Source organism: Sturnus vulgaris, chromosome 4 (assembly GCF_052056855.1).
Source record: "Sturnus vulgaris isolate bStuVul1 chromosome 4, bStuVul1.hap1, whole genome shotgun sequence".
Lineage (NCBI taxonomy): Eukaryota > Metazoa > Chordata > Aves > Passeriformes > Sturnidae > Sturnus > Sturnus vulgaris.
In genome coordinates, this window is record NC_142246.1 from 36,245,656 (window position 1) to 36,268,687 (window position 23,032).

Below are 23,032 nucleotides of genomic sequence, written 5' to 3' on the forward strand. Positions count from 1 at the left end.
AAAAAATAATTTTCTCACTTTATTTCTTAAAATTTTGTTTCGATCCCAAGAAGTGTGTACATTGTTTTTTCAGACTTTCAAGGGTTCATTTTAGCCAGCAGCCATCTGACACAAACATCTGTCTTCTAAAGGATAAACCAAAGTGGTTTCACTTGGCACTGATGAAGGACCAGAAAGCCTGTTTTTCCCACATGCCTCAATCATGGCAAAGACAGAGGTTATGTATTCTGCACACCTCATAGCAACTTTTGCCATAGATTAGAGAGTCACAATCATTGTCAAGAAAGACTGTGCTCTTCAAACTAAACCAGCCTATTTTTATTGAAAGGAAACCAACTGGGAATATTCTGAGTGACCATGAGAAAAACATTAAAGCACCTAGACACTTAATCAAAAACTTACCAAGCTCCCAAACCTGAAACATCATTTCTTTTTTAGAAATATATAGCTCCAGCAGTAGAAGTAGTAGATCAAACACTAGCCAAATATTCTCATTATTATAATGGTAAAAACTATATTAATTTCAATTTCCAAAAAACGGTAAGGCATGCAAAAAGAACAACCAAAGTATTTAACACATGGAGAAAGTAAGAGACTTTCCTTCTGTTTCTCTTAAAAATGAGGTAGATGTAGGATAGCCCCATATATCAACATTAGTTTGTGTCTGTTTTTACATGTCTTGAAAGGTTTAACTTTTCATACCATAGGAGTTTTGGTATTAATTTGACTGAGACTAGGGTATCTTTTCCAGAGTTTTCCAGCCCTGGCTTGCAGGTTCCATTGAACTATAGCTGGTATTTGAAACTGCTATTCAAGTACTCACAAAACAATGAATATATAATTGGGACATTTCTTTTTTCCTGTTTTTACCCATTGCTTAGCTAATTATGCTCCAGAGACACTCTCTGGCTAAGCAGCAGCAATGCTGAATAATTCAGAAATAAGGAATATCAATGTGCAGAAAGGCAAGCTGTCATGAAAATCCCCAAGGATCTGTTTTAGCTAAAAAATCTGACAGCATGTTAGTGACCAGCCCTGCCTCTGGCACTGTGATGAGACTCTACTGCTCCAGCTATTGTTTTCATCTACAGATTTGCTGTGTCCCAACAAGAGACTCTCCAAAACACTGCATTCTTCAGACTGAATTACCTAACTTTGAAAAAAGTATTAAGGACATCTAAGTTTACTTTTCCCATCACTATTACATCTCTGGAAGGATGTGTACAGTGTTAACATTACTCTTACAGGGACAAAACTCAGAGAGACAGAAAAAGGCTCAGAAAGGCAGAATTGTCCAATGTAAATATTAACAGACAGTGTCTTATGGCTAACATCAACTTTATTTATACAAACAGAAAATGTACAAGACACCAGAAATGTCAAGGTGCATTTTGAATATCAAAATACTAGCCATCCCAGTCAGACTTCCTTGCTAAATTTACTTACTAAAATCTTGCTCACCAGTAGCATAAGCTCATCTATGGGTTTCAGAAATTTCAGAATAATCAACTGCTACAGTTCTTCCCCTAAATTTTTTTCATGCTGTTACATATACAAATCACAATATGAAAATTAATTCCCAAATGAAAATTAGTGCGCTTACATTAGCTTTTAATAAAAGAGGATCTCTGTTAAGATAAGGTGACACCAAGGAGTTCAAATTAGGTTTTAACTAAGATTCACATGGACTGCCTCTTCCCTAGACAAACTAGTTTAAATGTAGAGATGTTAAGTGTTAGTTATATTGGGATAGACCAAATAACTCAAAACACTCCTCTTCCCAACATACAGGATCTATCCAAAATAATTTTGACTTCTGCCTCCAGCTTTACAAAAACTATTCCTGGTGCTATTTCTAGCTACTATTATCAATGATGTTGTTGAAAATAAGAAAGGAAACTAAAAAGCTATGTTAATTTCAGGCTCCATTAGAAATGGAAATGAAAAAAAGGGACAATGCCTATTGAATGAAAATGGATTCAAGTATTGGAAAAACAACATCAAAGTTCTCAGGGAATCTTTCAAGTACATCTCATCTTGCTGCTCTTCCATACACTTTGAGTCCACTACTACATCAGAGCCACGACTGGATCAATTGAACATTTGCAAGAATAATTGCCCCAGGTATCTGAGATATGCAAGGTTGGATTGTTCAGGAATGGAGGAAACAAGCAACAGATAAGCTTTGGAAAGGGCAAACACTACTTTAAGATCTATTAGTAAAGGTCTTTCCAGCAGATATAGCTCATGTGCTGAGGATTGTATGTAGTCTGATGCTGCATGCAAATCTGGCCTGCACTCTTCAAAATGGAGATGTGAAAATAAACCTAGAGCTGTGCCAGAACTACCAGAGGAATATGGAGTATTTTATGTAAAGAGGCTGCAAAAGGCCAAGGAAGTGAAGACTGAAACAGGATGTGAGTTCTCTTTAGCAACAGACCAGTAATTTTCCGACAGATCAAATATTGCTACACAGCCTGACTGCTTGGGTATGTTCAATTAATTTCCAAAAAGACCAGCATCATCTCTGCTGCTGTCAACTTGCAGGAAGCCCTCTACTCTTGCTGGTGTTCCTGCTTTATGGGTTGAACTCCACATCTTTCTGCTTTGATCCCTTCTCTTGGGGTATTTTCTGTTTTTCTATTATGTCTGGAATGTCAAAACATACAGAAACTCAGAAATTCATTTAAGTTTCATAATTAATTTTTCTATTTTAGTCAAATGAAAGCATTCAAAAGTCAGCTATCTTGTGAACTACAGAGATTGTCTCACTAGGTAATTAAGGTTTCTGCTGGTGCCTATTGTTTACAGATACAAAGCAAAGTACCTTTCAATTTTCTTTCAGTTATCTTCCACAATTTTGGAAAATTTCTGTTCCAGATGGGTAATAGCTATTTTTCCATTCAGGACATGCTCCTATTTTGTGTTATTATTGAAACTATTTGAATAAATTGCTCAGAGAAAAAAAAACAAATTCAAAAGAAGCCTACATCACTTAGCATCTGAATTCTAACACTGCTGTCCTAGTTTACACAAACTTCTGCAGAAAAAGATATTTAATTCTAAGTGGCTCATTCTTGTAGACGGACCTGATGTGGTATCTAGATCTAAACTGATCTCCATAAAATTAACATGGTGTGTGTGTGTGAGTTTCTATTACTCAGCCCAAGCAGCAGATTTCCAGTTTCATCATGCACTGTACTGTATTTATTCTTTATATGACTGCTAGGAAGATCGTGTATTTAAAGATCCTCACAATAGTTAAGATTTTACTTTAAAAAGTGTATTTTTAGTAGGAAGCTTTCTGAAGCCAGAAAATGGCTAATTAAACGGAAATTAAGTAGAAATGCCAGTCAAGACATTTTAAGGGGGTGGTAGACAGGACATGACATCAGCTTTCACAGGTGAATGCCCCATCATAAAGAATAAGAAAGCAAAATCTTTGGAGACAACTAAGGTATGAAAGAACACCCTACGCCCTAGTTTTATGTCTATTTAAAGTTCTCACCTTCTACTTCCAGAAACGTGGATGAAGTTGTAGTGTCTCAAAGACAAGAGAACAAACAGAACCCATCTGAGGGCGTGAGATGATATCCTGACTTGTGACTTGTGAGGAAATGGGGTAGGGTCAGCTGGGATTTGGAAATATTTTGTAACCAGGACCAAAGGCTACAGGCAGAATAACTTCCAGGCTTGCATTTGTCCTTTTCACAGTTGTTATTGTAGTGGAGAGCCATTGTTATCTATGATCATCAGCTGCTACAAATAGCTTTTCTCTTCCTCTACTGCTACCAATGGATGATACTACTCTGAAAGAAATTCTCATTGCCAGTCCACCTTGACTTTGAAGTTTGGTTACCAAATTTCAGCCTGCTCTTTTTGCAAACTTCTAAACTGACATTGAGATTGTTTTTCTTTGCCTTTTTTTTCCTTCTGGATGCAGCACTAATACTGATAATCACCTGATGTGTCATCTGAGTGCTCTGCTACAAGATATTTTTCTGTTTGTCTTTTAAAAGATTATTTCTCTACTGCTGTCATTCTTGTTATGCTATTAACCTTGACTGAGTTACACAGGAATAACTTTTTATAGGTGTACTGTGTACTTGGCTATTGGATGTACTCATGCATTCCCTCTGAAAGACAGACAGATAGATAGATAGATAGATAGATAGATAGATAGATAGATAGATAGATAGATAGATGTTTTTTCCTGATTTAAAAATTCTGTCATAATTTCATTATTAAGACCAAAGCTAATACACATAGGTCAACAAGTTGAAAATCAGTGGCTCCATTGTATAGGTGGTCAAACAACTTCGAAAAAGCCTCATCCAAAAATTGTGGCTATAATTGAATAAGAAAAGCTTTAACAGGCAAAAACTCTGCTTGAATTTCATTTAAACTAACATTTTAAAGGGACTTTGTCATATCAGCCAGCAGGTGGAGATGTAAGTCCAGTAAAAGCAGAAAACAACTATTTGGCAGACCTCGATACAATTGAAGGCTTGTATAATACAACTTAACCGAGGTTAGATTTCTTAATAAGTATTAGATTAGACAGATGAAATCTGTCTGCAGTTAAAGCCCATCTATCAGCCTTCTTTGTCTTACAGCCTAGGGCCAGCTGTGCCTGCAGAGCTTAGGAAACCTTCATATCCAACAAACTATTAATGAAAGTAATCAGGCAAAAAGCTAAATACGTGATGAAAAAACATAATTTTTAATACACAAATATGTATATTCAAGTATTTTTAAAAACTTGGTAAGTATCCTGCTATACCACATTAAAAAAACATGGCAGTATAAAAAATATAGTCTCAGGCATTCTAATACTGGCATTTTGATAATTTTTGAGTCCTTTTATGCCTACAAAAATTATGAGCATGTTGAGCATGTTATTACCTTCCAGTACATATACAAATGTTTTTAAAGTATTACCACTTCCATTAAGACAGTCACAATACTCTGTCTTGGCATTAAAAATTTATTAATCTATTAAATTACCATTACAGGAACTCATACTGGAAATTGGTTGCAATAGCAATAATACCTTGTGATTTACAAAAAACACAATCATGTCTCTTAACATCACTCTTCTGTAGAATACTAATATCCCTATATGTAGCAGAAATGGAAATGCAAGCAAATGCGGTAAGATAAGTGTAAAAATTAAGGCAATATAGTTTATATTCAACGTTTATGATAATTTCTTTGTTTTGGTTATGCTGTTTGGTTTAAGGTCAAATGAAAACACCCCTGAAATAACAGGGCCCATATGATTAAGCCATATCGACTAATTACATATATATGACTGACAAAGGACTATTCATCTTCCCTGAATGCCCTTTGAACAAGTCAGGAACAAAGATTGTGCGTTGAACAGTTTTGCTGTTTAAACTGTCATTCTGTCAAAAAAATCACTACATGACGGGCTAGGCATTAAAACCGACTGCAAAGCAGAGAGCTGGGGACTTGAAACATTTCCTGTGGACTGAGAGCTTAGGGTTTGTTCTCCTTCAGGGTCTTTTGAGAGTCTTTTCAAAACCACTGCCCTGTGCTCCTCAGACAGTGGTCTGAAAACACTCCTCCAAACTACTTTCTCCCCTGCTGTTTACCTTTTCCCTGGGTATTTTGAGAGGTCCTTGGCATGTTTGCAGTGCTTTGAAAAGGAAAATTATTGTTACTGTTCTCCCACTGTGCTCTTCCTGACTTGTCACCATCACTCCCAATTCACTGCATACCCACACGTCATTTGCACTCATGGGAAAACAAAGTGGTTATTTGCCCTAGCATGAAAATGCCAGGGGAATTCTGCAGCATCAGCTAAACTTTCTGCTGGAGAACAAGGAGAGTGGAGTGCATGGGATCTCCTCTCACCTTGCAGGCATCTCATTCTCTGTAGGGGGCAAATGGACTTCTGTACTTTCATGTAGAGTGCCTCTCCAGCACTGAAAATAACACTGATCCACCATCTTAAAACCAGAAAACATCACAGGGGTTGATTTTCCAAATAATTCACCTAAAGAGACATTTCTGTGCTGTTTTCCCACAAACAAAAGAGGTACATTTTGAAATTAGTAAAGCTTTTACAAGAATCTTGTTTCCTCACAAAGGATACTGTCTTTGGCAGTTTATCAAAGAACTAATGTCAACTCTTTTGAGTCTTATTTGTTCCTGGTCTATCAAGAGACATGCATAGCATTTTATAAATAACTAACAGAGCAAATCTCAGAGTGTTCATCTTAATTTTCACTTCACAGATTGCAGGAGGCATTTACCTCTGCCTCCTGACTTTTCTTCCAGCTACAATAATGATATTTTGGTTACTTACGTGAAAATGAAAAAGATGCTGTTTTTTGTCTGGGGATAATTCAAAATAAGGTGCTCATCAGGTCAATACCTATACTGAACTCTCCTAAGACTGCAAACAAAATATCTATTCACTTTTCTTTTCTCACTCAAGTCTGAGATAAATAATCTGAATCACAGATAAACTGCCAGTTTAACCCAGTTTTTAACTGGGTTAAAAACTGCAGAAATATGGACAGTACATAATTGCTGTCACAGAGATGTAAAACCTGCTGATATCCTACAATCTAAAACCAAAATAGAACTTGTCTTGAGATCATCTGCAGACATTGCCCTGTATCTGATTCAGTTCAATGTTGCATTAAAATCTGCAGGGTGCAATTCAGCAGCTCCATGGAGTGGAGGGCTTTGTACATAACTGGATCAGATTGGATCATGTGCCCATGAAGTTCTAGATCTTGATCTCAAGGCTGGAAATGGACCTGAAGTGCAAGCTGCTATTGTACTGTAAATCAGATGCCATCTACAGGATGTGGAGGAATTCTTTGGTACCATTTTATAAAGGTTTGCTTAGCAAGAAGCTGACAAATTTTTAAGGGCCACAGCGTGATACACAATGTATTTCTGGCCGAGAAAATGGATTGTTGGAAAGCCAGGAGCTTTGCATGTCTCGATTTCTGGCATGGACCAAGCAGACATTATTATAATCAGAATTTGGAACAGAATTTGCCATTTGTTAAAACCTCAACTAAAGCTCAAGTAACATTGCAGTAGGCTGTAGGAGGGTTAAGCAGAATAAAAATCTTAGCAAATTGGAGAAGTGAAGTAAAGAAGGGAAAAAAAGATAAAATTCCAAATGTGCAGATACAAAATATCACACTGATCTATGGATAATGAAGACAGATCACTCTTTTGGACACAGAACTTGAAATAGATATGAATATAAATGCCTTGCCTTTACACATGTAAAATCTGAATTACAAGAGGAGGATGATGAATACTTGGCTAGACACCAGTTCTGCAGAAAATGATGTGCAGGTTATACCAGAGCACAAGCCTGGCATGAATCAATACTGTCAAGGAAATGTAAACAGGAGCAGAGTCTCTGAGAGAGGCAAAGGTAAGACTTTGGCTGGTGCTGAATGCTCTCAGGATGGAAACAGTCTGCAGAGGGGCAAAGATAATCATCAGAGATCTAGGAAACATTATTTATTAAGGGAGGCTGAAGGAAAGAATGTAATTTACTTGAAAATGAACAATGAACTTATCTGAGTCCTCAAGTGCTTAAAAGCCCTGCTCCCACTGTACAGAGTATGTGATTTAAAATTTGAAGGGGTTAAAGCTTTGACAGGAAAGTTTCTCATTGGATATTGTAAGAATAGTACTGAAACACTGGCTATACACAAATTTCTTTCCCATCTCCTCCTTTTTCATGCTTCCAGCACACATTGCTTTGGCAGCCTAATTTTTTCAGAGTGGAAGCCAGACAAATCTCATTACCTCAGGGCTACACCAAGATAGCTGGACAGGCAGAACTATTCCATGCAGAGTCAAAAAAATTCAGAAGGTATATATTGGCAAGTGAAGTTGCTTTTATGTCATGCTTAATTGATCACTGCCTCTGAAAAAAGAACCCTGGGCATTGGAGGAAAGCACTGTGATACTGTGGAGTTCCTGCAGACCTCACAGAGCAAGGGGTAAATGACACATATATCCCACTCTGGACAGATGCTAAAGAGTATTAATAAACCAGGGCCAATGAGCATGTATGGAACTTGCATCAATGTACAGGTCTGAAACTGGTTTGGCACAGAGCAATCCCATAAAATTGATTGGTTCAGCCTTTGTGCTTTCTTCTGTTGGAAGCAACTGCAGCACTAGATTGAGGTTTCAGACAGCAGTAGATCATTCTTTAAATAAACCACAACAACCAAATGGATGCAGAGGTTGCTCCCAAATTTATGCTGATAAACACTATCAAATGTAAGAGAAGGGTGTTAGTATTCCCTTTCTCAGAACCAATAGGTGTCACCAAATTCTGCATGAAAGTTCTAGAGAAAATGGCTTAAAATATGTATAAATAAGAATAGAAAGAATTGCTTTAAAAAGGTGATTTATTTTTCTTTATGGAAGACTGCTCAGACATGATTTTATAATTTTGAAAGTGAAGCCATCTGTGTCAACAGTATGGTGATAGTTTTAAATAGCTCACCTGTACACACTGAGCAACATAGCTCTGTCTTCTTCTTGGAAACCATCCTAGTCTTTTTTATGTAAAGACATATTAAAATCAGGCCCAGAAGCTACTTAATTTTCTAATTACTAGTAGTATTCATGACCCATTCTATGAATCTGCCCCAGCATATGGGCATATAGACTGTCAAGCTCCAAAGTTAATACTTGTGTGAAGTAGCAGGCTAACAGCTCTAGAACCATTATACTCAAGATGTTTCTATTTTTATGCTAAATATGATGTCTCAGGTATTAAAGAAAATGGTAAATATGAGTTTAGGCATTAGGAACAAAATTAGTACTCTCTTGTCTTGGGTGGCATTAGCCACAATGACCATTTCAGTGAAAGGTTGTGTATCAAATCTGAATCTATCCAATTCAACTAGCATGTAAAACTTGATTAGTGATTTATTTCCTTGATTGAAAATTAAAATTAAATCATCAGCAGCTTTTTATTCTTGATTTTTTTTTAATATTCTGACAGGTTACATCTCTGTAGGGTTCTCTTCTCTTTTTGTAGTGGTCCTCAGAGAAAATGTACTGGTTGTACAGAACCTCTACACTGAAATTCTGTCAAAGTTGGGAGAAAATGATTCAATACAAGCATATGCATACTCACAAACTCTGTGTTAGTGTCGGTATCTCTCATTGAAAGAAATTCTGAGATTTCAAGGGGTCATGGGTGGATGACAGTTTGCAAAAGCTATTTTTATATCCACTATTGTTATCTGCACTAGCAGTCTTTTACAGACCATAGCTTGTCAAAACAATAAATCAAGACTGTAACTTACACAAACTCGCACTGGTTGGAGACTGCTTCACTGTAGAATAATACCTTTGCATAAAACTTTCCTATTGCACAGTTCAAAACAGTAGATTTTACTCAGGCTTTCAAAAAATAGATGATTGTTTCAGGTTGTGAGAGGTTTTATGAATATGTTTATAGGGAGATATCAGCCATAAAAGACATAGGCTATAAAGCACTGGGAGCTATAGAACAGAAATCATTGTCCAAAGCACTTTCTGAACTTCAGGAAACGACAATAAAATTGTAAAAGTACTTGTCAGATTTGAAATGCAGTCTTAGCAAAGACTTTCTTTGCACCAACATGTTGTAAAAAGTATGTATTTAAATACTGAAAGTAAGAAGCTGCAGAAAAAGAGTATTTCTGAGAGTATATCAAATTCGAATAAAAGAGCATCCAGATGACAGTTTACAAAATAATAATGTGATTTTAGGTACGCAATTCAACAGAAAATGACAAGTAACCTTCCAATCTTACACACAAATAGCTACATTAGGGTCATAAATTACATTCAAGGTTGAGAGCCTGTGATGCAAGGGAAAAGAAAAATGTACTGATCACCCAATTTTATCCCTTGAGCATGTCCAAAATTTTACCCAAAAGTACATCCATTAAACCTAAGTGGCTCCTATTACTGTGAGAGCCTTGTGATGGTGGAGTGATTCTATTTCTATATTATAAACAGGAAACTCAGTACAGGAACTAAAATGTCAGATGTTACAAAGTTGTTTCTACTTGCTTAAATAGCTCAGCATTTGCAAAACCACTGTCCTAGTCCTTTGCTAGAGTTACATGACTCTTCAGCTTTGTCTCCCCTCAGGGAGGTCTGGAGATCACAGCACTACATTGGAAGGCAAAGAACTCTTGGAGAGTAGGGAGTGGCCACACACCAAAACACTTCTAAATTCCTCAGATAGGTGCTAGGAGTCTTGGCATCCAGTAAATTGCACAACACTTCTGTCACTGGTTTAAGTTTCCATCTTGAGCTGCAATTCAACAGCAATGTTGTTAGGTCTCACCTGCACCTTTCTCTCCTTCCTGCATCATGAAGTTATACCACCATAAAACTGCTCCAAGGAGCTCTGCAGCCCCTTCCAAATCTTTTGAGTTGAACTGATGTTTCCTTGTCTGGTTAAAAGTATGCTGCATCTGGCATGAAACTGATATCAGTTTTAATATCAGGCATATGATAACATGAATTGATGTAATGTAAATGTTGCCAGGAAATAAAGAGCAGTCATCCCCAGCAGGCCTGAGCATATCAAAACTCCACTTTGAACTGAGCTTTTAGCTCAGATAGGATATTAAATCATATTAACTGACAAGCTGTATATCACAGTCCACTATAGTAACAAGGTTATCCTGTTAGTTTAAGTGGCGATTGCTTGGGTTAGGCAAACTCTGCTGGAGACCAGAGTCCCCCATGGAAAGGAATAGCCCCAGAGGAGCATGCTCTTATGTCCCAAACCTCTGTGTCCTGTAAGGGCAAGCTCTCAAACCTCTGCTGTGACAGAGGAATGAACCAGCAGGAGATGGTAAGCCAAGACGACCTTTGCCACAAAGCAGATAAACATCTCTGGTCCTCTCTGCATATAAACCAGAATAAAATCTCCCAAGTGATCTTCAATTCTGCTGAATGATCACTGATCCTGAGATCAAGACAGCGAGCATCATCATGACATGATCATGATTCCACAATTGTCTGACAATTTCCCACCATGCATCAAAACAACAATTTGAGTTGTTTGCACAACCCCAGATGCCGCAAACAGCATGAAGCACCCTTCAGAGTATATTCAGGTATTTGTACACAAATTGCAAGACAAAAATCGCTGCAGTTACTGTGATGATCTGCAACTGGGACAGATCAGTTGAATGGAATATAAAACCTCTGTTGTTTTTGTGGCACATGAAAAAGGGAAATCAAGGAGTTCACAGACTTAGTGTCTGGATGAGGAGGCAATTTTATTAGAGAAGTCCAGCTTTCATGCCATGCTATTCCTTCTATACAAGGACTCAATATATCCTGAAAAATAGTCACACAGATCTATCAAAAAAATTGCTAATCTTAAAAGCTACATGATATCCATTTATGGAATAGCTGTTAAACTTTCCTATATGCTACAATGGGCATAGAAAAATATCCAATCATTCACATGGGAGCTTTGACTGAAAATACATTTTATATGGCTGCAGTTCAGTTCAGTGAAACCTATAGGAAATTTGGCATGGTCAATGACAAACTACCAAATGTGAACCAAACTGATACAATTTGTGCATGAATGCTGCCTTATCCAAGTGCAGTTAAAAATTTGTCATATTTGTCCCCCATTGGTGCTAGTACATCATCCGTACCTGAATTTGACACTGGAAGCCTTTGAGAGTGTTTTACAGTCTTAAAGTCATAAACATCAAGTCATATCTTGGTGTAAAGCTACTGGTTGTGAACAATTGCAGAGGGCTTGAGAATGGGTGAGAGTGTACATCAGAAAAAGCTGAGAGCTGCAGTGAAGCTCCAAGCTCTGTCATAGCAAAGGACGGAGATGCCACCCAAGTGGCACTGCAGGTATAGGAACAATAAATCGTGACTATACTCACACCACAAATGGATGAGAATGTCTCCTCTTCACAAGAGGGATTTTGAGCTGGAAGATGATGTTGAGATAGATGGCACCCAATGGGAGAGCACCTGGTCAAAACTGACCACAGCGGAATACAATTGAAAAACATCAAAATGCGGGAGAAGATTAATTCCAGAACACTAGCTGAGCTGGATTGGAGCTTAGTAAGATTCGTGCTCCTGTCATACCAAGAGCCTACCTGTCAGCACTTCAGCTGGTTGTGTCAGCCACAAACACACTGCTGGTGTCTGCTGCAGCAGTACTTTGATCATGTGCAGATGGAAAGCAAATGTACCATGCAGATAATACAACAACTGCTCTTAGGTCTTCTGTAGTTTGATCTGGTTTTATGTACATTATTTCTTAGGCTGATGTGACCTTTTCTGCTTCACACATATACTGCGCTGGCATTTTAAGTGAGGGGAAAAGCTCATCAGCACACTTTTTGGATCGTGTATCCATTATTTGCTGGTGTTTTACTAAAAATGCTGGCAATTTTCCAGTTCATTAGGGATCATCTCAGATCTGACTCTGCTGGCAAGAAATAGAACTATTATGATACCAACAGTAAAATATTTAACCTAAATAAAAAAAAAATCCCTACTGCTTACAAAATAGTAGCATAATAATTATGGTGCTGGCTGAAGCAGTTTCTGGTTTTAGTGTAAATGTACCTAAAGGAAAACTGTTCTATATCTTTTATTCCACAAAAGCTGTCTTGGTCAATTAAGTTGCTGATAGGCAAAATGGTTTGCAACGTTTACTATATTTGTTGTAAGCAAGATATTAAAAACTTGAGGACTCAGCAGAGAAGGCCCTAGGAGAGAAGCAGTACTGATTTTGTATTAGAAAATAATCTTTCCCCTAAGCAAAATTCATACTGATTATTTAAGACATATCTATTCCCATTTGCCATTTTAGGCAGAGGGTGCTTTTAAGCCAGCATATTGTCCTAGCACAGTCAGCCTTCAGTCCTGCTGGCATGTGTGGGGACAGACACGAAGGTTCCCTGTGCAACGCTGTTTTTCCAGCTGCATTGTTCTGATGCACATCCTGTTATGGGGAAAACAAAGGAAGACTCTCACTGATTTGTGTAAGAACTGGGAAGCCTTTCCACCTGACAACCACTCAGATGACAAGAGATTTATAGGCTGCACTGTACTATATGTTGTTCCTTGAGAAGCCATTAATCTGCCTGTGTCATATGCTGGCAGGGCAAGGTGGGTACCAACTGCAGCCATGCTGACTGGAACAGCAGCTCATGCAAAGCCACCACATCTATTCTGTACTGCACAACACTTTGTCTTTCTAGAAAGTTTCCTTGAGAGATTCCTCTTCAGACCTCTCTTGTCTTTGCAATAAGGTTTTACAAGATGCATACGACAAACAGCAAATGTGAAATAACTGATAACACCGTAGCTACACTGGCAATAGAGAAGTTTTACTTACGCAAACTTTGAATGCTGAACCAAATCATACAATGGTTATTTTCAGTAAGTGCCAAGAAACTACAGCTGCTCAGAGGACCAAGAAGACTTAGAGCAATGGAAGATTTAGCAGCTCTGGAGTGTTACGTGATTGCACTAGCTGCATCTACGTTGTGGAGCAGTGTAGCAGGGCACCTTGCCCCTCAGAAGAGCTTATCTGTGTCTTGTTAGCTGGTGAAATAACTCAGGGAGTCCTGCCCTTCACAAGAGCTTGCCAATTGGTGAAATAACTCAATCAAGACAACTTGTTTTGCAGTGCCTTTTTTTTGACGCCATGAAAAAAATGCTTCCAGCTGTCAATAGATATCTTGCTGTGGAATTGAGATCTAGAAAGATAAGCTGGAATTTCTGACTGACAGTTCACTTTACAAACTATAAAAGCCTCACCAAATTTTCGCAAAGCAGAAATCTTCTGCATGTTCCCTGGATATGTGTGGGGCTTTCTCCCCAAAGCTGGGATGCCTACTTTATGGTTAATGTCCCAGGAGCTGAGTGAAAGCTTTGTCATTATTTTGGTGGTAAATTACATTGACTCTTAATCTATACTAGTTCTTTGCTAGCTTTAATATAGGTACCTCAATATTGTGCACTGTTTTATGTAATCTACTAGTTCTCTTTGTTTTATACTGTGTAATAAATAACTCTGTTTAAGGCCTTTTGTCTGTTATTGCCTATCTAATATTTAGAGTTAGAATAATGAGTTATTCAATAAATAACTAATTTTATAATAAACCTGATCTGTCATCCTTAGAACTTGCAGGCTGGAGTGATTTTAGGTGCAGGCTACACTAAATTTTAGCTGCTGCTAAAAATCTGAAGCTTACCTAAATCTCCCACCTGATCAGTAACAAGTGCTCACATTGGCACCTGAGGTAAAGCATTCATCAGCACTTATGCTAATGCAAGATGAAGACTGAAGGGCACGGATGGAGATAAGTAAAAACGAACAAGTAAAATAAGGAAAATGAGCCTACAAATGTCATAGTTACCTACTCCTCCCTGCTGGTCATTCCCTGGATATTAGTGTCAGAGACATAGTTCTTCTGTTGCTATTGTTTCCAGGTTTTGCTTTGGGAAAGGGAGTATTCTGAGGTTTCAAACTGCCATAACCTACAGTGTGGAGGTTCAGCCAGGGCTAATGAGTGTCAGAGCCTACCCCACTGGCAGCCCTGATGGGATGTGTCTATGTGAGAGACCTGGAGGCTTTTCCACATTAGAACCTTGTCTGTCTATCTATCCTTTCTCTTTTGATAAGGATTAATCCAAGCTGATCCTTACATGAGAATAATTATAAGAAAAGATAAGAAAAAAAAATGTACCTTTGTGAAAAGAAGATAATTTCTGTGAACGAGCTGATCTCTACAGTACTGGCATCAGAGGCTGTCTTACCTAAAACTATTTACAAATCATCTTGACACTGTTCAGGTTTGACAGTTCTGTGTTTAAGTTACAGCACTGCATATACAGCAGCCATATCACCACTTATGAATAAAGCATCTGCTTGGCATAACGTGGACTCAACTGCTGATGCATATATTGCATCAGTCTCCAGCAAATAAAACATTAAATAAAGTTTCTGTGAAATAAACAAAATATATGTCATTGCAATAATTTCTTGTCTGGTGCCAATACTTAACTTTAATTGTTGCCTTGGTCTTTTTCCTACATTTCATGTTTTATAAACCTGTATAAAAGCTGTTTTCTTCTACTACCTTTCATTAGCAGAAAGCAGCTTACATGGAAATGTCAGGTCTTGGGTTCTGCCACAGTTCCATCTTTTGCTTGCCCTTCTTCACGTTCCCACTCTTTCCTTTATCGCTACTTACTCAAAGGGGTCGCTGGGATCAGCTCTCTGGAGCTCTGGAGGAATCGGTATTCTTTTGTAGTACATTTCCCAGTCAAAAGCTCCTCGCATGGCATCCCCCGCCTGTGCCTCGTAGCCAAAGTGATTGTGGTCAATGACATCGATCATAGGACACACGATGGTTTTGTGGTTAAGTGCAATCTGGTCTGAAAAATGAAAGTAGAAAATAGGAAACGGCATGTCTAGTCAAGCCATCTATCGTATTACTGCAAAGTGAATCCCACCGGTTTCTCATGTTTGAAGATTGGTTGCTTTTTGCCCTATCCCCCAATAATTTCATTTTTCAAATCTGTATCAAACCTTTATTTAATGGAGAATTAATGCAGTTGGGCAATGATTAGAAGTATTTATGGTTCTTTAAAGGGAAGCACATGCCTGTGAGACCCACAGGAGTCCAGTCATCTGTATCTCTCTCACATTGCTACTCTGAGCTGTCCCCAATCTGTCAGCTATGGAACAAGCTAGCAAGCAAATGGTAAAAATACTCCTTCATCTGTGGGGAGTGCGTATGGGAAGCCCCTGCAAGAGAGATTTATTCCTAAATGTGAACCTTGGCCCTTGTGACCATTTAGTCACTGTTTCTGTCGCTGTAGTGTGCATCAGCTTTGAAATCAAATGCTCCAAATTAAAGGCAAACTCCAACACAAAGAGCAAAACAAGGCTTGTGTCCTTTTTTTTGTACCAATCTTTGAGTTATAAAGAAAGTTTCACAGTATTATTCTTACCTGCTTTCTAAAGAAAGGAGTTTAGTTTTGCTTTAAAATTATAACTGTGAGACTAAATCAAATTCCCATCTCTAGCATAAGGTCAGCTGGGCCTGAGTCTGCTTTGGCGAATCCTATTGCTTAATTCTATAGAGCTCCTCTGAAAAGAAAGACAAGTAAAGACGATGGGCCAACATCAAGAACCAGGCAGAAGAATAAAGGTTTGAAATGAGGAAATACAGAGAAAACCTATAGCTATGTTGACATGAAAGGACAGTAAAAAACTAGCTATGAACCCTCAAAAAAGCCCTAAAATCTTAAAATTCCAAGTATAATAAAGCTAATAAAGCTTTTTCTCCAAATGGCAGCTTAGACCCTTTACATTATTTAGTACATTTTAGGGCCTATGTAGAAGACTTTGTTTTGTTTTGTTGTTTAGATTTCACAGATGCTTGATAATACCCTAAAAATAATCAGAGGGATGAGTGTGGATTGAACACTTAGATAGGAAGGAAGGTAATATTGGTAAAATGATTAATAATACTTGGAAGATTCTGCTTTCATGCTTCTGAGGGACTGGAGTTAAGAAAAAAAGATTATTTTCACAAAACACCTGGGTCTTTATATTTATTTGCAGTAGTTTAAGTTTAAAAACACCATCAAATGAGAGATCAATGCTGCTAGTGAGAAATTACTGTGACTGGAAGTTCACAAGTTTTTACATCCTTATCCTTTAATAGTGAAATAAATTTAGAGCACAGGTTCTCACAAAATTCTAGGAAACTCATCTCAGAGATAATGGCTGCATTACTGTTGCTATTGCCAAACATAATTACATTCAGTGGCACACTGTATAGTGTTATCTGTGATCATTATATAAAGTCACTTTTACATAATCTCTTTCCTGTGATGGCCCTCCTAATAGTTATAGGGCTTAAAACAATCTGTCTCTGATCCCCCCTTCTAAATTGATTGGAGTAGAGAAACTAAAGGGGATTGATTTGTCTGGAGCAGGTCAAAGGTAGACTCATAATGCTTTAGTATCCATCTCTTCATCTTTAAAAGCTTCTGTCCTTAAATACACTGAAGGATTTGAAGTCTCCAAGTCATATGCAGAGATAGTCAGGGAGAAATCAATTTCAGCAATGCTCAAGCTCAATCCCAATCCCAGTCTTTATTTCGGAAAGTCTCAAGAATTCTGCAAGCATGATGATGCTTACCTGCCTGTTTTATTGTGTTTCTGCAGAACTTTTCAGCCTCCAAAATATTTTAGAGATAAAGAACCACAGGAAAATCTTGACTTTTGATGAAACCAAGGTGTTTGTAGTTGTGCACACCAAAAGAAAAAGTAACCAAACTTGCAGCCCCAATGTTTCCATCAGTATGCTTAAGATAATGAATTTTACATATATACTACTTAGGCTTAAATGTAGCCCCAGTTTGAATTTAGGAAACTGAAAGAAAAGGCTGTAGGGCTAACTTACACAATTTCACAAGTGTGGTGGTATCACAGACTAACATATGTAAACGTGCTGCTCCCTTTTTTAGCCACTGCTCTTTCCTCCACCTGCTCCTAATGCCAGACACTGAAAGCCACACCTGAAATACCTTACAGTTTCTTTTCCATTGCCTTTACTCCTCATCCCCTTACAGATTCCTACTGGTCTGAAAATATCCATGCATTATTTCACTGTATGTATGCTTCATTTAAAGAGAAGAACAAACAGACAAGCATCACTGTACATGCAGAACAAGAGGGACTTGCTCAGTTTTCTCTCAAGAAATTTTAACCAATATATACACATATATTTGAACTTAGCACTTTTAGGATCAAGCAGAGTAAGCATATATGGCAACAAACAAGTTTTCAATATTGGATGAGTCACTATCTCAGAAATATAAGTTTTATCTCTATGAGAAACAGGTACCCTTTTAATTTCAAGTGCATGTTTCAAACTGGGCTGGATAAAGTAACAATGGCAAATTTCAAATACTCTTATCTTTGCAATTTTTCAACGCAAATATTTTTACTGTCATATTTAAAAACTTGATTACAGATAGTGACAACATTTGAGTGACTCAGCAACTGAGTTTCCATAAGTAGTTGTACCCTCAGTTTCTCCACTGCCAAGCAATACATCATATACATGCTGTGAAGATGGATAACAAGCAGGTGTTTTGATAACTTGCTAAGCATAATCTGAACATGATATATTTTTAATTCTTAGTCAGGAAAGGAATCTGTTTTAACAAACCTACTTCTGGTAGCCTATGTCACCACTGATCTACTGTCCACCTCTCCTCTTACTGCTCCTGCTGCAACATCAGCAGAAGGAAATACGTGCCTGCACATTTCTGTTTTGCCACTCAAGTTTCTTACCTGCAGTAGGTGTGTAACTGTGACTTCACACTGCACTAAACTGTCAACTGCTGGAGCTCAAGTCACATCTTTTCTTCTGATGAGTGACAACAAACAGCAGTGTTTGCCAGCCTTTTTACATCACTGCCTACTTAATGAGCATCAGTTAAAACTCTCTCATATCTCAGAATGTCTTACCTAAGCTTAAGAGCCCATTTAAGCAAAGAAATAAACTAAATAAAACTTAAAGACATTAAAGGCATTTTATACCCATTTTTAAAGAAAACAAAACAAAGGACTGCAGCTGAAAACAACTGTGGCTCAGCTCCACAAAACCATTTAGATAAGCTAAAAGTACTGAAATAACTCAGTCTTCCTTTGGTCTAAAAGCTGATAGTTAATTCTGAAAACATAAGTTAGATACTTAAATAGCTCTGAGAATCATCTTTAAGTGATGGCTCTTGGTTCCTCATTCCCCTCCCCAACCTCTAACTTTCAAGGTCTCATTTGGAACAAAACCTGGAAACTGTACCAGTTTCCCCGGAACAGTGGAAACTGCTGCTCCTCTCAGCAAAGACTGCCAGTCCAGAGCAGGGCTGAACCGTGTGCTTGTTGAGGATTTTTCAATACACATGCCAGATACAATCAGAGCTAAACCAGGGCAGCTTCAAAGCAATAAACACTCAACATGTCCCCTGTTGTAGTTTCCCTGAATGACTTTCAGTCAGACACATGCATTGCTGAGTGAATCACAAAATGTAACTTCTGAAAAACACTTGTCATCTGATTTCAGTATAGTAAATATTTGCCATCTAAAGATTATAAAAAAATTCTCTCATTCCTTTAGAAAAACAAGGCACAGGGAAAATATATTAGATGTGTGTCCATTTCCTGTTTGTCCTTTATGTAATGCTTTACTTTTTCTTTCAAAATAAAATAGATTTGTTTTTGGGCTTCAGTATTCCTCAAGACTTATTTCTAGGTCTCTGGCTGGTTGGTTATCTACAGGTATTCTACTATATATGGAATGAGAAAGATCTCATTCCTCTTGAGAACTGAGGGGCACTAGTGCAGTTGCTCTCATCTTTCCAGTTTTCTGATTTGAGGCTGAGGGTTCAATACCCAACTGCAACCTGGCTGCAATTATGAATCCTTTGCTGCCATCCTATTTATTTTTAGCTTTTTACAGGGTGAAATCTAGCTAGATGTATGGAACAGTTTATCTCATGTGAGATCACACAGGCTAGGGGATCAGCCCCAGCCAGAAAAGGTTTATGGAAGTCTGGTCCTGCCTGACTAACATGATCTATAAGCAGGTAACCTGCCTAGTGGATGTGGGGAAAGGATGTGTATGTTGTCTACCTGGACTTCAGTAAAGCCTTTGATACTGTCTCTCACAGCATTCTCCTGGAGAAGCTGGAAGCTTAGAAAGGTGCACTCTTCACTGGATAAAAAAGTGGCTGGATGGCCTGTGCAGAGAGTGGTGGTAAATGAAGTGAAATCCAGCTGGTGGAAGACTGGGAGTGTGGTTCCCCAGGGAATCAGTACTGGGGCCAGTACATTTTAACATCTTTACTGATGATCTAGAGGAGGGGATCCAGTGCACCCTCAGTCAGGATTCAGATGACACCAAGTTGGATGGGAGTGTCAATCTGCTGGAGGGCAGGCAGACTCTACAGAGGGATCTGGACAGGCTGGATCAGGAACTGAGGTCCTTGGGTCATAACAACCCCATGCAGCACTATAGGCCTACAGATGCATATCTGGGAAGCTGCCCAGAGGAAAAGGGCCTGGGGGTGCTGATTGACAGTGGCTGAACATGAGCCAGCTGTGCCCAGGTGGTCAGGAAGGCAAATGACATCCTGGCCTGGATCAGCAATATTGTGGCCAGCAGGAGCAGGACAGTGATTGTCTCTCTGTACTCAGCACATCAAGTGAGACTGCACATCAAGTCCTGTGCTCAGTTCTGGGCCTCTCAATACAGGAAACACATTGAGGGTCTGGAGTGTGTCCAGACAAGAGCAATAGAGCTGGGGAAGGGTCTGGAGCACAAGTCCTGTGAGGAGCAACTGAGGGAGCTGGGGTTGTTCAGCCTGGAGAAAAAGAGGCTCATGGAAGACCTTATCACTCTCTACAACTGCTTAAAAGGAGGTTGCAGTGAGGTGGGGGTTGGTATCCTCTCCTAGTGATAGGACAAGGGGAACTGGCCTCAACTTGGATTTCTCTCTGCTCCTTTATGACATTTATGCTTCACATGAAGACACAGAGGTTATTTATAAAAATGCAGATGCTGTGATTGAGGGCAAGGGGGTAACAACAGGAACAACTGTATGCATGATTTGATATGGAAGCAAAGAAGGATAAAAATTTGGAATTTTGTGCATTATATTATTACTGATCTGAAAAGAAATTATTTAATACTATTTTTCGTGATCTCTACTGATAGCTCATTAGAAGAACAGCACATGCTGCTGCAAATGCTTTATCAGCTTACTGTGTGGCCCAAGAGTCCTAACAACAGAATTCAAGGAACAATAACCATTAATTAGCAAAACCATAACCTTCTGTGTATTTACAGCAAACTTTTTTAATGAATACAAATTTCTTTATTAGGCAACTCAGAAATTTTCTTTGGTTATGGTAGGCAAAAGCACTCACTTTGCAAAGCATATATACTTTGCATGTAATCAGGTGTATAGAAAAGAGAACATTATTTCCTGAAGTGAAATCCTAGACTACAGCAATTGATTCTTTCCATTCCTTTAACTAATGGAGCTCTGCTGGCTGCAGCTGGAATGCAGTAAAGCAGTCAATAACAAATCATTCTTTCTGAGGTTCCTGTTGTGAATGCTATTGCTATTGGATTTAACACTGAGGCCTTGGATATATTTACTGCAAAAACTATTTTAATGCAATGTGTAAAACTAGGAAGGAGTACAATACCTTCATAACAAACCTTTTCAGGTGTGTAGTGAGGACACAGCATTATACTAGATATCGCAATGTATTTAGTAGTAGTAATAATAAAATAAATTGTAAATATTATAAGTTAAAGCGATACCGAAAGATTTTACAAATTCTTTAGTCTCAGGAAACAAAATGCAGCTGCTCACATTTCTTGGAGTTCTCTCTCATACTGACACTTCAGACAGATCAGAACTGCAGCAGAATCCCAAACACTTTGATACAGTGTATGTCCTGATAACTGTGGGACATAACTTCAATTGTTGGTTGTATGTTCTGATTTTAATGTCTGATGAATGCTCATGCACTTACTAAGCAAAGGTGGCAGCCAATTCACGTTGACTTCGCAGTGGGAATCCAGAAATGTCAGGACTTCTCCTCTAGCCAGCGAGGCTCCCAGCAGCCTGGTCCGAATGAGCCCTTCTCGTTTCTTGGTACGCACAATCCTCACCTTGGCAAAACGCACCATGTACTCCTCCAGCTTCTCTTTTAAATGTTCTAGAAGGAAGGGAGAAAAAAGCGTCAGTGGTGCCAGGCCTGGAGCAGCCAACAGAAGGACAGGTTGGTGCACAACCTGCAAGCTCCTTATCTACTTCCATCTCTAGTCACTTCAAGTCCTCCAAACTCTGCCACAAATCCTCCTGAGATGGTTCAGAAAGTGCAAATATTCTCTGTTTTATCACACAGAGGAAGATACTGACACTCTGCTGCAGTTGCTACTGGCAACCTGCCACACACAATATAATGGCCAAAACAGCTGCAGGATATTCATCCATTCTCTGGCTCCTGCAGCCCAGGGCCAGATAAACATTCTGGCTGTGTCATTTTATAAACAGTGTCATTTCCAAGCCAGCTTCCTATATCAATTTATTATGAAGAACTATGCATGGAAATAAATTTAAAAAATAAAACTAGTGCAATGAGGTTGTTTTTGTAATGGGAAGAGAAACAGAAATGAAGAAAGATCTTAATAGTTAGATACCAGCATGAAGCGCACAGACAGCTGACTTCCTAATAAAATAAGACTGCAAATGTAGAGTAGTTCAAAAGTTCTCTGAAAATCTGGTTCTCTTTGTATTGCAAAACATCATCATTGGGAACATTTTTTCTTCTGACAAGAAGCGCACACTAAGCATCATTAGAAAAAGCCAACAACAAAAAAACACCCTACAGTTTTGCCTCTTTCTAAATACATCTAAAACACAAGTCCTGATCTTTTGTCATTGCTGTAACACCTCAGCCTGCCACTCATTACTTTGGAAAATGATGACAATTTCATTAATCAGGGGAAAACAGAGAGAAAACCTAGTCTCTAATAATTAAAACTGTTGATAAGATACATTTAGTGATGCTAAGGATTGCAAGCTAGGTCTCATGGAAATGGCTTTGTAAGGTTATGCTTGTTTCTCATATCAGCTACTAATTCTTTGGACTTTTATGGACAACACAGGCCTTGCTCCTGTTCTCACATTACAAATTGCACGAAGTTTGCTGTGGACTAGCCAAAAGGATTTTCATTTAGCAGTATCCCGGAGTATATAATGCTGACACACAAATTTAAGGCAATAGGCAAACAAGTCACAGCACAGACAATACAGGATCTTGTGTAAAAATAAAATTAAGCTCCAGTGAAATAGAGCTCCCTCACCATGTCTCTTTTCATTTGTTTTTTTTCCTAGCTGA

The 23,032-nt window shown here is 38.4% G+C and overlaps 1 protein-coding gene across 2 annotated transcripts in view; it reads right to left on the reverse strand.

Moving 5' to 3' along the window:
- GALNTL6 (polypeptide N-acetylgalactosaminyltransferase like 6) overlaps positions 1–23,032 on the reverse strand; it is a 433,557-nt gene that overhangs the window by 55,231 nt on the left and 355,294 nt on the right. For both annotated transcript variants that reach the window (XM_014883994.2, XM_088163591.1), the window contains exons 5-6: positions 21,662–21,847; positions 15,285–15,468 (exon numbers count right to left, since the gene is read on the reverse strand). In XM_014883994.2, the coding sequence (XP_014739480.1) occupies positions 15,285–15,468; positions 21,662–21,847 (370 nt within the window). The remainder of the gene's footprint in view (positions 1–15,284; positions 15,469–21,661; positions 21,848–23,032) is intronic.